The 15469-nt window shown below is 38.1% G+C and overlaps 1 protein-coding gene across 2 annotated transcripts in view; it reads right to left on the reverse strand.

The window, feature by feature from the left end:
- The window catches only part of nlrc5 (NLR family, CARD domain containing 5), a 51113-nt gene extending 35874 nt beyond the window's left edge, over window positions 1–15239 (reverse strand). For both annotated transcript variants that reach the window (XM_031294832.2, XM_031294831.2), the window contains exons 1-6: window positions 15067–15239; window positions 13004–13353; window positions 11061–11150; window positions 7059–7244; window positions 2908–3062; window positions 1073–1204 (exon numbers count right to left, since the gene is read on the reverse strand). In XM_031294832.2, coding sequence (XP_031150692.1) covers window positions 1073–1204; window positions 2908–3062; window positions 7059–7244; window positions 11061–11150; window positions 13004–13337 — 897 coding nt within the window. In that variant the 5' untranslated portion in view covers window positions 13338–13353; window positions 15067–15239. The remainder of the gene's footprint in view (window positions 1–1072; window positions 1205–2907; window positions 3063–7058; window positions 7245–11060; window positions 11151–13003; window positions 13354–15066) is intronic.
- Window positions 15240–15469: the final 230 nt, after the last annotated feature.

Consider the following 15469-nt stretch of genomic DNA (forward strand, 5'->3'; position numbering starts at 1 on the left):
ATGCTCAGACACCTCGCTGTAAGCTGGAGGTCTCTCAGACCGCTCTCGTAAATAAGAGGCTTTTTTTTTTGCCGTTGACGGTTCGTTTGTTTAAATATCACAACACATCACCATCCATCGGGAACCTGTGGTTAACTGTCTTTTCGGAGTTAAACTCCACAAGCGTGTCCTGCGGCTCGCCAGCCGTCTCACACACACACACACACACACACACACACACACGTCCACAGCGCAGCAGGCAGAGGCAGGGTCTGTTCCAAGTATAATAAAGCCCCGTCTGTGTTGAGCAAAACATTATGTGAATTACTACGAGAATGGACGGAATGCGGAACTCGGAAAAGTGGACTGATGCGGAGGTGCAGGCACTGCTGGCCATGTACGGCCTCCTCCATGCTGCTTTGTTGTTGTATGTGGCGCTAAGGTCTAGTGACGATGCTATAAAGACTGTTGCCGTGCTTGCGTCACTCCCTTACCCCTCCTACCAGTCCCTATGGCCACTTGGCCAGTGGGAATGCAAACGGAAAAAAAGATTTTGGGGGAGAGTAGTTCTTAGAACTGCTTAGAAGTGTACTTTTCCTCTAACAAGTACAAGTACTATCAAAAAGCACCTATTATTGAACTTGCTGTATGATGACTAATTTTATCACATTGCATTATTATATAAATGTACCTTAATACAGAAAAGCAGTTTTTGGACTTACCTTCCTACTTCTGAGACCAAACCTATGCCCTTGTCTGTAGCACTCTACTATATAACCCCTGTCATTCAGTCTGAATAACTTTTCTCCTGCTCTCACTTCTTTTTTATCATCCTGTTTAAAAAAAAAAACTTTACAGTTCTTTCCTTTTTTTGATTCCAAGTTCAAATTGTACCATAAGGGCAAACTTTTGGCACTAATATTGCCCCGTATGACCTTCCAATCAACCAGAGGGCAGTCTGAACATTGATTTCAGTAAAGTAGTGTAGCTGTTATGCTAAATGTAATCTGCTGTTTAAAGTGCTACTTTCAAATGTAACATGAGAAAAGTCCTGATTTACGAAGGCGCTGTTGTAGTATTGCTACCTGCATACCTTTTCGTCATTGCTCCCTTCCAGAGGGAGGTAGTGTCGGAATAGCAGCTCAGACAGGGAGAGAGGGTGGGACAGTACGTTGAGCTGACGAAACTCTTGCAGGACAAACAGGTAGGATGAAGGGATCGGGCCCTGCATGAAATAAGAGCGAGGGGGATAGAAACAGTGAGAGAATAGAATAAACACAAAATGAGAGCATGAAACAAGCAGAGTAGGAACAGTTAAAGGGGAACAGCTTAAGGCTAAATGAACCACATCAAGCTGAACACAGCCAAATCTCCCACTGAAGTGTTGGGGGATGAAATGCATTGTGGGTAATATCAGTGCCAGGTTTTTTATTAAATGCTTTTTTTAAACTCTCAACTTTTTATCCTAACCTTGATCCAAGAATTTGAATATCTCTCATATTGACTGCTGATCTAAAAATAAATAGCTTTCGCCTTAGCCTGAAGTAACCTTACATTTAAATGTAAGTTTTGTTTGATCAAAACTTAACACAGGGAACCTTTAAATGTGTTTTTACTGTGACAGAAAGGTTTGGACAGGATTTAGACAGCCTTTAGATGCCTATGACATTACTTGAGGTAATTTAGCAGACTTCACTCAGCTCGCTCTGGAGCCACAAAAGGACTAATACAACTTTTTTCATACGTACCCCCCCAAGACCTGTAAACCAACAAGATTTCCCCTATAATTGGAATAGGCAGCTGGCAGTTTGTTTGTGCTGGTCTGCATTTTAGTTGCTCAGAACGCTGTGTCTTTAATAGTTTCTAGGTGACATTTTGCCTGTGTTTTGCATCTTTGCATGTGTCACCTGACGCAAGAGTTGGATTGCACAAATGCAAATGTGCAAAAATGTAGGTACTTTTGCTATACAACCCAAAGATCAGATTATTATTTTAAAGTTTGGCGCAATTTGAAGAAAACCCCCCTGTTTGTAAAAACAATACAAAATAATTAAAGCTGCAAGCAGCGATAAACGGGGCCTCGCCCCTTCGACACTGTGCGCACAAATTGAATGAGACATTATTTTCTGGGTATAGTGCATGACACTGCAAATTCCGTCCAATATGTTGCGCTAGAGAAGCTAACGAAAGCCAATTGGAAAAATATCCAAAATGATGAGAGCAATGTAGGTACCAAATTTTGTTAATATCGGAGCAAATTAAGGCCTTCCATGTATTAGGGGGCATTATGGAGACAGCTAAACACGCATGAACCAATCACTGTATAGTCTCGTAATGCTCACAGATTTTGATGTGTGCACCAACTTTTGTGAGTTTTTAGAGTGTTTCAAGGGCTTAAAAAATGCATTCTAAAAATAATTTGTGGGGCTATAGAATGACATGCCACGCCCAAGCCAGATTGTAATATCTATCGAAATAATTACTAGTTTGAATGTGGGTACAAAGGTTTGTGAGTTTTTGTGCATCCTTAAATCCTCAAACGTGTTCGTAAAATGAAAATGAACGCACAAAATCCAAGATGGCTAACATCCTGTCAGGCGAAACAAATTCGAAAACATGATATATGTTCCTAAAGATGACAACAATACTCCCATCAAATTTCATGGACATCAAAGGGCATTAATCCCAACCCAGATGTGCCGTTGGGGGAGCTATATAGCCTGCTGGCCACACCCGAGCCCAATCACTGCAGAGCTTTACAATTTTCGCCAGGTCTGACAAGAGAGCCCATTTTCCTGAGTTTTCGAGCATCCCCACTGCCTCAAAATGTCCTGACAACAATCCAACAGTTTTACACAGAACATCCTTGATAATGATGAAATATTTATTTAAAAAAACTATTGAATGATGAGAAAAATGTAAACTTACTAGTCCATGTGCCCACTGCTGTCCTAAACAAGACATCAGCAGAGTTTTTCCTGATCCAGCCTGTCCAACGAGAACTGTCACCTTCCCTGCACATCCCTGGAGGAAGGTCTCCAGTGTTACTCTGGAATCCATGTACCCATAATCCCCATCAAGCTCTAAATTTGGTGAAAAACATGTTTAGTTATTACAGAGCAGTCTTTAATTATTCATGAGTAGGAAAATGCTGTGTCTGTATTGTCATGGTTGTAGTTTTCAGTTGTAGTTTTGTGTTAATTTATTCCCTGTTTGCTTGTTTCCTTGTCATTTGTTCACTGTTTTGCTGCATTCTGTTGTTCTTTCCCAGTACCATTCTTGTTTATGTTTTCATGCTTCAGTTCCTGTTTTATTTTGTAGTCTCTGTTTGTCCTGTGTCTTTTCTTGTTTCCTTCCTGCCTTGTGTTTTCCCGCCTCTGTGATTGTCTGTCATGTCACCTGTCCCTCGTTTCTACCCTCGTTCCCTTGTGTATTTAGTCTGTGTGCTTCCTTTGTCTGGTGTTGGTTCATCGTCTATTGTCGAATGTTCCTGCTTGTTCCCCGTGTATTTGTTCAGCTGGATTTTCTTTGACACTTTTGGAGTTCTGTTATAATTTTGGATTGCCTACCTCTGTTTGGATTTATGGACTTCAGGATTAACGTTACCCTGGATTTTTTTCTATTTAAATAAATTCTACACCTGCATCTGCCTTGTGGTGTCGTGCATTTTGGGTCCAGAATCCTTTTTTCCTGCTTCAGCATTCGGCCAACCGTGACATGTATGGCCCTGTTCAGACCTGGCATTAACATGCGTCTTCGGTGATCCGATCACAAGTGGACAGCGCTAACTACGTCAGTTAACACATGGCTTTAGAATTCATTCTTTTCATTTGCATATACAAAACTACATATTTTAATGAAAAACCATTGTTATTGTTGTGTTGTGTGTAAATTTCAGTTGTTACTCTCACATAATACATAATACATAATCACATGATACTGTGAAAACATCAACATATATTACCCCATTATTATCATGTTATTACAATATTAATATAACTATATTATCATTACCCAGATATAGTATATAGTTTGTTCCACATGCGTGTGTGTTCCTTTAAGAACTGTAGGACCTGTGCACCATAGGATTTAGTCAGGAAGTTGAATGTGAGCAGGACAGCCTCATGTGTTATCATCTCTCCATATTATCCGCATCAATCTTCGACATTCCATGCCTTTGGTAGCATTCTCGGTATGTGAAATAGATGCTGACATACTGTTCTGATATCTTTGTTAATTATTGTCAGAAAGTTTGATGTGCAATATGTATATTTTTGATAATGATTGATAGCTCATATTAGACTGACAGTATGCTTCAGTAAGCTAGTTTGCCACTATTATCTTGGGTTGTGCTACATGTAAGTATATTTTAGTTTATTTAGATAAACTATATAGGTTATACTACGTACACTGTATAACACATTACGTATTTCCTTTATTTCAGCTTACATGTTAGCTACTGTATATACTACCGCATTACAGTTACGTGCAGTTATATTGTTTTTACAATTATCATTGTATAATGTTTGTGACTCATCAATACTTACTGTAAGTAACTGGTCATTGTGTTTCATTTCCCAGTTTCACCCTTTCTAAGTCAAATAAACTGAGTTACAACGATCCCAATCTCCAGTGCTTGATGGTGGAAGGTGTTTAGCTGCTGGTCAGATTGCACAGGGTTACGTGCATGCAGGAAAAGACACATTTCATGGTAATATTAGAATAACAGAGGTGCAGAGATTACCTGGAAAGTACCAGAAGCATTTCCAGGTAATTTATGCACCTCTGTTATTCTAATATTACATGTAATAAAATAGAAACAGGCAGTTTTGCATGTTGCACCACTGATTCATGGTTGTTACACAGAAACTACCAGAAGCATTTCCAGGTAATCTCTGCACCTGTTATTCTAATATTACATGTAATAAAATAGAAACAGGCAGTTTTGCATTTTGCAGCACTGATTCATGGTTGTTACACAGAAACTACCAAAAGTATTTCCAGGTAATCTCTACACCTCTGTTATTCTAATATTACCATGTAAGGGACCATTCGGTATTTATGGAATGGACCACCGGAGGAAAATAGGGGAGGATCATGTCTTTTTATTCTTTGTTGAGGGGCGGGTCATCCAGTTTTTTTGTCTAGGGGGGAGGGTCACCCAACTTTTGTATTCGTCAGAACAGCAACATTTCAAAGTGGCTTGTTTGGTGCATATTTATCTATGTAGCTCCATGTAGCTCTCTCAGTCTCGGCCCCTATCGCTAGCAGATGGGTCCCTCCCTGTTTAGTCAGCCAGACAATTTGAACTGTAGCTTTAGAGACTGTGGGATTTCCCAAACTGAATAAATCCCGCTCGCACATATAAACACAAAACTGCTTTGCTAGCTCCATCGTGTTGTAACTAAGACATCTGATGAAAAAATAATTGTATTCATTAGCATGATTGCCGTACTGTTTAGTTCAAAAACATCCAAAACACCATACGAAAACATAACGGATCAGACGCAAGCTTTTATTTTGAAAAGTCAAATACCAAGCCAGGAGGGCATGAGACGGGAGGTCTCCAGGCTGCAGCCATACCAGACTCAAATATCCTTTCGGACCCGGTGATATTATATATATATATATATATATATATAAACGACAGCCTTTTCAAGGCATTTGAGAAGGAAGGAGTGGTAGCATGCAAGCTCCCAAATTGACGCTCGTCTGAGAAATGGAGTTTTGGATAATGTTCAGCTTTGGCAGCTTTACCTATGCTAAAATATACAATGACTGAGGAAGCCTAGTGACGAGTCCATAGCAACCAGTGTTGAATTACCCAGTGTGCTTTGCTGAATGGTCTCAATGTTTTATTGTTTTATTTCATGTGAATACTAGTTTACTAGATGAGTAACTTAGTATTTGAAGTAATGCAGTAATGCAGGAAGTGTGCATTTAGTTTCCATGCTTATTGTGTTTCCACAACAATGTTAGTGAGTAAATCTACTGAAATGGCCACCACACCATAACAGAGGAGTGTGATGCCTAAGGAGGTTTAGTCACATATGTCATGGCTGTAAACAAATAATGGTTATCTGTAGGGCTGTCAAAATAACGCGTTAATTTCGATTAATTAATCTGAGAAAAAATAACGCGTTAAAAAAATAACGCAGATTAATCCATTACATATTGAACTTTGATCCGGAGCCGTTCTAGCCACCATTCAACTGTAAAATGAAGGAGGGAGACGAGAATGTGCTGCCTGGATCATTAAATGGAACATTTACTAAAATCTTCTTCCTGAATAGGGAATAAATAACGAACAGTCCCTAATACAATAGAAACTGGCAGTTTTGCATTTTGCAGCACTGAGTCATGGAAATTACACAGAAACTACCAGAAGCATTTCCAGGTCATCTCTACACCTCTGTTATTCTAATATTACCATGTAATACAATAGAAACAGGCAGTTTTGCATTTTGCAGCACTGATTCATGGTTGTTACACAGAAACTACCAGATGTGTTTCCAGTTAAGAAGTCACAAGATTAAACACATAATTTGTAAAGAATTACCTTGAAACAAAAGCGAAATATTTGGAACATAAAGGGTGGATGAATTTCAGCATTATAATATGGTAATTACCAATTTTAAATTCCAAGAAGTTTTATCTAATTTGGAAGGTATTACGCTGATAGTAGCCTATAATACTGTGAAAACATCAACATATATTACCCCATTATTACCATGTTATTACAATATTAATATAACTATATTACCATTACCCAGACATACATATTATCGAACCCTTTCCTACTTATTACATTGGTAATTACATGTTATTACATCTGTTACCTTCTTATCACCTTATTAACCCAGTATTACATCTTATTAATGTGATGTATTACCCAGTTATTACTTTGGTAATTACATATTATTACCTATACATTACCTCTTTATTATCACACTGTTAACCCACTATTACCATCTTATTACCGGGCCGTAATTTGAAGTGCTACCACTTGAATATTAGATTTTCAAGTAAATTCAGCAGATTCCTGATGTACAATGAGAGGAAAAGGAAGTCATGCTAACCTGGTGTTCTGCCCCCTTTGTCTGCTGATCCAGGGGTTTGATCAGGTCTGTCCCTGCCTCTGTTCGCTGTTCTTAGTCTGACCCACACATTCTCAGGCTGGACCTCCCTCACCAGGCGCTCACTGAGTCGCTCCCACCTCCTCTGCAGTAAACGCATCACTGCGGCAATGTACTGCTCCCAGTGATCTGTGGGTAGAATACATTATAAAACACATTATTTGTAGAGGGCAGTATTTGTGGGCAGCATCCCACAGGGCCAGAAGGTTCCTTATTTTTTTAAATATTTAATTGCAGTTTCAACAGACAATTTTCTGCCCATATGTAAACACACACACACACACACACACACATTTATTTTAGAACACTAAACATTCAAGCGTAACTCTCGCCAAAATGCAACCTAGGGTCTTTTTGTGAATGTACCAGAGTCAAACTTTCGTTTAAAAGTTTAAGAGTTGTTCAAAACCTTTCTTTTTAGTAAACTCTGTGAACACAAACAATGTTCCCAATGCTGCAGTTCATGTGTAGAGACCTGGTGATACTTCGAGCAAAGTTTCATGTTGTGTCGAGCCTTCTTAGTGTTTTAAAAATAGCTTAGCTATTTTGAGGCTAGCATAAAAGTGCCCCTAGCACTCCCATTCAAAAGGCCATTTGACCAAAAAACGAAAATACGGTAAATCTTAAAAGTGGCGATTCCATCCTAAATATGCTTTTAAATGAAAGTTTGACTCAGATACATTCACAAAAAGATCCTAGGTTGCATTTTGGCGAGAGTTACGCTTTCAAGATACAACATTTAGAAAAGTCACAGTACAAGAACCGGATTATTTGGTTCGAAAAGGTCTGTGTGTCTGTCAAATAAAATGACTCATGGAATCCAAAACACTCCTTAACTACAAATACACTAAATCAGGTGCTGGACATTTACAGTTCATGCAGAGGCAGTTGGCTCTTGGTCATTCAAGTAGCTGGTTTTGGTTCATCACATCTGAACATGGTTGGTTAATTAACTAGTTAAGTTAATATGATACCTACTGCACAAAATGGATGCTCTTGGAAGAAAATGTTGGGTCTCTCTAAATTATAGTGTGGTCTAGACCTACTCTGTAGTGTCCTAAAATGGAAACATCTCATTCCTTTCACTTTTGGATTTTACTATGAGATTTATGGTTAGTCTTGATGTCGGTAGCAAGCAGCACTTACTAATAACTATGTCCAAGAAGAGCAAGTATTTTACGCCTGGGCATCAAGGACAGTATGTTTCAGAGTACGAAATGTGCATGTGCAAAGATGAACCTAAATGAGACTTTAGATCGAATGTATTATGAGAACTGGATACAATGTTTTAAGATGGAACTCAGTCTGAGAGTTGCTGTTTTTCTTTATTATTCCTGATTTCTTCCATGTAACTCATGACATTAATGATTTAGTGTCTCGTTCTCTGGACCTGCCAGCACACCCCATATACTTTACATTGAAATGTCAAACACAGAAAAAGGGATTTTCTCTGAAAATGTTTTTACAAATATTAAATCTTTAAAAGTAAAAAATTTGTATTACAAAAATAAACTAATGTTTTTTTATGTCATGATTGCTGTTTTACAGCCACAGTTGAAGGACACTGTATTTGGGGGAAATGCTTTTTTGCATGTCGAAGATGTTTTGTAACACATTATAATAAGTACATGAATTATCATGAGTTTGTGCATGACTTAATGAAAAAAGCATGGATTCATTCATGTAGTACTCCATGAACAATCAGTAGTGTACAAGGATTAATAGGATCTTATGCATGACTTAATGCAGGAACGTATTCTTAATTAATGCATCAATTAAGGCATTTCAATCGTCATGATTTCTGATTTAATAATGTTTATGTCTTCTTCATTGGTAAATCTAAGTGACAGGCTAAAAACCCTGAATTGTAGTGTTGTAATCATCATTAACTAAGCATTATTTATTCATTACTTCATCATGTTTGTGTCCCTTCAAAAACAGTGCTGACCTGGTCCATCTTTAACATTGATAAAAAGGATATGAATAATGGTGGCATAAAACTAAATGTATTAGGATATAAAGGAGTGGGTTGGCAAAATGATACTGAACTCACTAAATTTACACGTAATACAGATACTGTAGATACATTTTTATAGTTGCTTTATTCACATAATAACATAAGGCACCTAAACAGTAATGCCTGAGAACAATGCTCACCCAAGTAAGATATTTATGAATTTGACTTTTTACTAACTTTTAAGTGTCTGTACAACTGAAATGTCTTGATGAAGTACAAAATTATGATTTCATTTGTATTTGTAATTTTTCAAAAAATATGATGTCTAAATAGACAGAAGGGCTGACTTTATTTGAGGGGTCACAAATCGTATTTATCAATGTTAAAGATGGACCAGGTCAGCACTTTATTGGAAGGGCCACAAACATGATGTAGTAATGAGGAAGTAATGTTTAGTTAATCGTGATTACAACATTTCACTTCAGGTTTTTCAGGTCAATTTAACTACCGATATACCAATGAAGAACACATAAACATCATTATTAAATCAGAAATCATGATGATTGAAATACCTTAATTGATGCATTAATTAACATATTGTTCCTGCATTAAGTCATGCATGAGATACTATTAATCCGTGTACATTCCTGATAGTTCATGAAGTACTACATGAATGAATTCATGCTTTTTCATGCATGAATTCATGAGAATTCATGTACCCTTATTATAAAGGGTTACCATTGCCATTTTGCAATTGGCAGTAGGACCTATTGGAAGCAATAGGGGCTTTCCGACCGGAGGGATTTTTGCAGTTCTTAGAACCAAAAGTTCCTAGAACACTTTTTTCGTCGTGTTCCGACAGGAAAAAATTTGGGGATTTTTAAGTTCCTCTGGCCTCAGTAGCGTACTTTTTTAGCTCCTACTTCAGAGCAGGGTCTTTTCCCTTTTCCCTTTTCCTAGGTGTACTTGATTGGTCGAACTTATAAGTCACGCCCACTGCCAACTCGGAACTTGCAGACAGAGCAACAACCAACAACGGGACATTTTTAACAATTTTCACCATCTTATTCATCATTAAATTCACTTCTGACAACGTTTTAGGCGAGAAATTAACTGTTTAGATTTCGAATATAGGCAGTCTTGCGAAAATTGATGCTGAATTGACAATTTGCTTCAAAGTTTTCGGAGTTGAGGAGCTCCATGAAGTAAGGCGACAGCCAGCAAGCACCTGCCCCGGCCTCTAGCTCGTCGCTCGGCCAGTCATGCTCAGACACCTCGCTGTAAGCTGGAGGTCTCTCAGACCGCTCTCGTAAATCAGAGGCTTTTATTTCGCCGTTGACGGTTCGTTTGTTTAAATATCACAACACATGTCCATCATAAGATTAACGGGAACCTGTGGTTAACTGTCTTTTCTGAGTTAAACTCCACAAGCGTGTCCTGCGGCTCGCCGACCATCATACACAGTCAGTCTCACACACACACACACACACACACGTCCACAGCGCTGCAGGCAGAGGCGGGGTCTGTTCCGAGTATAATAAAGCCCCGTCTGCGTTGAACAAAACATTATGTGAATTACTACGAGAATATACGTGCATTTAATATAGGAAAAGTGCACAAGTATTAGCATCATTTGTTGTTGTTGTATGTGGCGCTAAGGTCTAGTGACGATGCTATAAAGACCGTTGCCGTGCTTGCGTCACTCCCTTACCCCTCCTACCAGTCCCTATGGCCACTTGGCCAGTGGGAATGCAAACGGAAAAAAAGATTTTGGGGGAGAGTAGTTCTTAGAACTGCTTAGAAGTGTACTTTTCCTCTAAAAAGTACAAATACTATCCGGTCGGAAAGCAACTAATGCGGAATCTGCCACACTGTATGCAGTTCTCTTAATAAATTCATTGACTTTAACCAGTAAATGGCCATTTGCTAGGTTAGTTTATACAGTAGCTGCAATGTAACAAGGTTGAAGCATTATGTATATGTTCTACCAATCCGTGGCCGTTTGATGAGCTGCTGCTCTGAAGGCGCCGATGATGACTTCCCATCCGTTCCACAGGGACTGGAATTTTCGGAAACATCTAAAGTATAGAAAAACACATACAAACCATAAAGTACATACAAAAATACACTAGTACTAGGAAATATCCAAAAGAATAATCCATAGAAATCCAAAAGAATAATGCTAATTTTGTATATGTTACATACTATTTTTAGGCTTTGACTTTAAGTTTCTTTCTAAATAATCTAGAGATGGAAAAAAAAAGAATCAAAGGAAATGCCGGGGTTTCCCAAAGTGAAACAAAAGTCATAAGATTTACTGATGATATGTTGACCGTTGCTGCATTGCCTACAGCTGCCTTTTACTTTCACTTTTCCACTTCAGTTTGTCAATAAGGCTATTTTTACTCGGGTTGGGTGCTTTACTATAAACCAAATAAAGATAATGAAATCCTTAGTTAAAAAAAACACCTTTCACCTAAAAAACAGACCACTGGTTCACTTGCATTACATTGTTTTTCATTTGTGTATTTCAATCTTCCAGGTGAGCCAGTGAGCCTTTCATTTTGAGAGCTGCTTTGAGTGTGCTCAATATGCAAATACATAACAGCGGAACAAAGTCAAGTGTGTAGTGGGGAAACAGGTAGCATACAATTTACAATGGAAAAAGTTGCCTTTTTATACTGCACTGTAACTTTTATTCTTGTATTTTATCTGTTTTAAATTTTTTAATCTGTTTTCATGTAAAGCACTTTGAATTGCCCTGTTGCTGAAATGTGCTATACAAATAAAGCTGCCTTGCCTTGCCTTGCCTTTTTAAATCATTGAGATCACCTTATTCAACTCAAATGAGCGACCGCACATACAAGATACAGTGGATTATATATTCCAAAAGCAAAAGTAAACAGAATAGGCAAAATAGTTCTGTTCAAATTGGTTACACATACATTTTATTCTGATCAGGCTCTTTTTTGTTTATTGTGAAATAAAGACTCTGCTTAACTGCAGCACTGATGAATTACTTAATTACACAATGGTGCAATGCAAAGGTGCTTTCCATAACACACTTTCGTTTTAACCCACAAATGCACGAAATGCAGCCCCCATTCATTTCCTGCCCTGTAATCTTTGATAAATTACCATTTAATACACATACATATTAAATGTATTATATTTTATATAAATTTCTGTCTTGAACTGACTGTCCTTAATACACTGAGCAGTCTGTTCTTACGGAATGCTGTATATTTATACACGCCAATCTGTTAAGTCATTTTGCTTGGTGACACAATGCTTTTTTGTGGCTTTTGGCGTATAATTTTACGCCATGTACAGTAGTTGCACTGGGCTGTCAACCGTAAACATCTACATCTGCATCAACCAGGCCCCAAGTGCAACTGTGGAAGTGAGGCAGCCTAGTGGATGGGTCACAAAACACAAGACTTTCAAGCGTGGGAGTGGAGTTCGTGTCCCAGAACACGTTAAGGTTAAAACACAAGACTTTCCCCCAGGAAACGGTTGTTCTTGTCCCGTAAGCACATATGTATCTGTACTTTTTGTTAAGTGAGTGTAAACTAAAATGTTGAGCTATTAAACATTATACGCCTAGACACGTTCACAGAGCTGCAAGCATGAATGATTCTGTCTGTAAATATTAAAATGGCACTCTGTAATTTAAATACAGGCTACTTAATATATTTTCAATGTATGTAAGGTAAGATATATATTGTATATGTATATGTAGATTACAATTTATACTTATTTATATATGCTGCTAAGATAAATAGATGCTGTCATTGCTGTCATTGTGTTTAACATGCAATGACAATAAAGCATCTCATTATTCTCACATTGAAAGATATTATCAATCAGTTTAAAATATAAATAAGATTATCATCTCATGTCAACATTCATAGCATTATTTCATACTCACTATTTGCATATCCAGCCACTGACATAAGCCTCGACTCCAGGCGCATGGGGATGCCCTCACATAAGATACACATGCTCTGAAGGAAGTTGCAGCAATCTGCATGGTTGGCCACCCTGAAGTACTCCAACATGACTTTGATATGTTCAGTTACTGCTGCTGCAGAACAGCTACTAGGGTCCATGTTGATGTTCCGACGAGCATCACTGGGCATTATTTGGCACAACTTTAGAAGGATTGCGGGTGACTGACTGCTTAGGACTTGGAGCAGTTCTGAGAATTCCTGAGCTAAGACGGAGTTCACATTTAGGTTGTCAGGGTCAGCCTCCTCATCCATGGTCAGACTCCATCAGCTGTAGGGGTGGGGGAAGAAAATCCATTCACGTATTTATCGTGGCGATTTTTAAAATCGATTATTTTCCCCAGAATCAATATTTTATTTATTATTTATTTTTTACCAATGATTCACCGATATATTTCATGTTTATGGATTCATTTTTAGACATGTCTCATAATATATTGTCTCTAGAAGTGTATAATTTAACTTGTGTTGTTGTTAAAGAAGCAAATGAAAATTGCAGTACTCAATACTATCGAACTGCAATTAACGAAAATCGCAATTCAAATCAAATCGGCACCCATGTATCGTGAAAGAATCGAATCGGGACAAAAGCATATCGTTCCAGCCCTAATCAGCTAATAAAGAAACAAGTAAACATGAACAATTTCCCCTGACTCATTTCCTGGTTCTCCTTCTCCATAAACAAATGGATTTCCCACATTGGTCAGAAAACACAGGGGAGATACTTTGTTTCTCTCACTATGACTCTAGAGTCGGTACTCGCTCCGAAGCTAATCACCGTCACTCTCTCACTTCTCCCTCGCTCTAACACACTCCACCCACACACACACAAACACATGCTGGCTCGACGCACACACCAGCGCACAAGTATAAACATCAGGCCATTTACGTAGGCTACGGCGAAAGCTCTACGTAGAACTGTAAAACAGCCTTTACACCTCAGAGGGCTATAGTCCTAATGACCACCAACATCATTATCATCAAGCCAGTTTATAAAGTGGATGCAGAGAAGTAGAGGCCTTTTCATATGCAGTAATTAGAAATAGTGCTGCTCTTTTGTTAATTTAACCTTGCTAATTTCTTAATGGATCTTTAACCTAACCTTTAATTTAATGGACATGTTGGCTTTCATTTATAACACTAAAACATTTCACGCACGGAATGTGGTTGGTTTAAAAATGTACATCAACTTTCCAATATTGTATATTTATGGAAGACGATTAGGGCAACGTGAAAATTTTATTTCAGTTTAAACTCAGAATTCTGAGTTTTAAGTCAGAATTCTAAGATTAAAGTCAGAATTCTGAGGGAAAAAAAGTCAGAATCATGACTTTAAACTCTTTAAACTTAGAGAAATTAAGTTTAAACTTAGAGAATTCTAAGTTCTACTAACTTAGAGAATTCTAAGTTTAAACTTACGAATTCTAAGTTTAAACTCAGAACTGAAATAACATAGCCCTAATCATCTTCCGTAAATATTTCCTTGGTGCTTTGTGCTATAGTTGTTGATGAGAGATATATGCTACTATTGACGCATTGTGTAAATTCAGTTCAAATGTGGGTATATTCGGTGAATTATTAATGAGAAACAGACAACTGAGATAGTTGTGCTTACTTCGATCAGCAATATCCTATTTTCATGTCAGACATGTGACAAAAAGGCTGATTTTGTTTGTTTTTAAATGTGGATAACTCATGCGCACGAGCTATACTTCATTACTTCTGTTTTGGACGGCCGTTAGGACTTGTCCCAGGAAAAACACATAACGTCAGAAAGTGCGCTTTTATTCCTGAAATCCTCAGCCTGTCCTGAAATAATGTATAGCCGAGGTCATTTAAGGTAACGAGCATCGCAGTGTTCCGAGTTTTTTTATCTGCTGCATACAGTACAGACACAGACACAGGTAGGCCTACATGTTGCATTAAACGGTGCAGTTCATATTCGTTTAAAAATTGGCTAAAAGTGATAAATATAAGCACTCACCAACAACTGTTGTCGTAGACTGCGTCTCACTTCAGCCAGTGTTTCTATTATTTTAAAACGAAACCAAGGGCAGGGTATTGTTTTGGTTTCGTTTTTACGCAGCAACTCCGATTCTGTTAATTGCGCCAAGACAGTCATGAAAGGGGACCAAAAGATGCGGTGGGGGGACAGGTTTAGTGTCTGTTTAATTAACTACAAAGCTAGTAAAGTAGCCTATTTCAATGAGAATTGTGGGATTATGTTCGTTAGGAGACGTGTCCATCGGTGGGACGCCTGGATAGCTCACCTGGTAGAGCGTGCGCCCCATGCATAAAGGCTCGTCCATTTGCTGCATGCCAAAAAAAATCTTTAAAAAAAGAAATGTCCGTCAGGTGTTGTGCTGAGTTTTGCATCCCTGCCATTA

Source organism: Sander lucioperca, chromosome 7 (genome assembly GCF_008315115.2).
Source record: "Sander lucioperca isolate FBNREF2018 chromosome 7, SLUC_FBN_1.2, whole genome shotgun sequence".
Lineage (NCBI taxonomy): Eukaryota > Metazoa > Chordata > Actinopteri > Perciformes > Percidae > Sander > Sander lucioperca.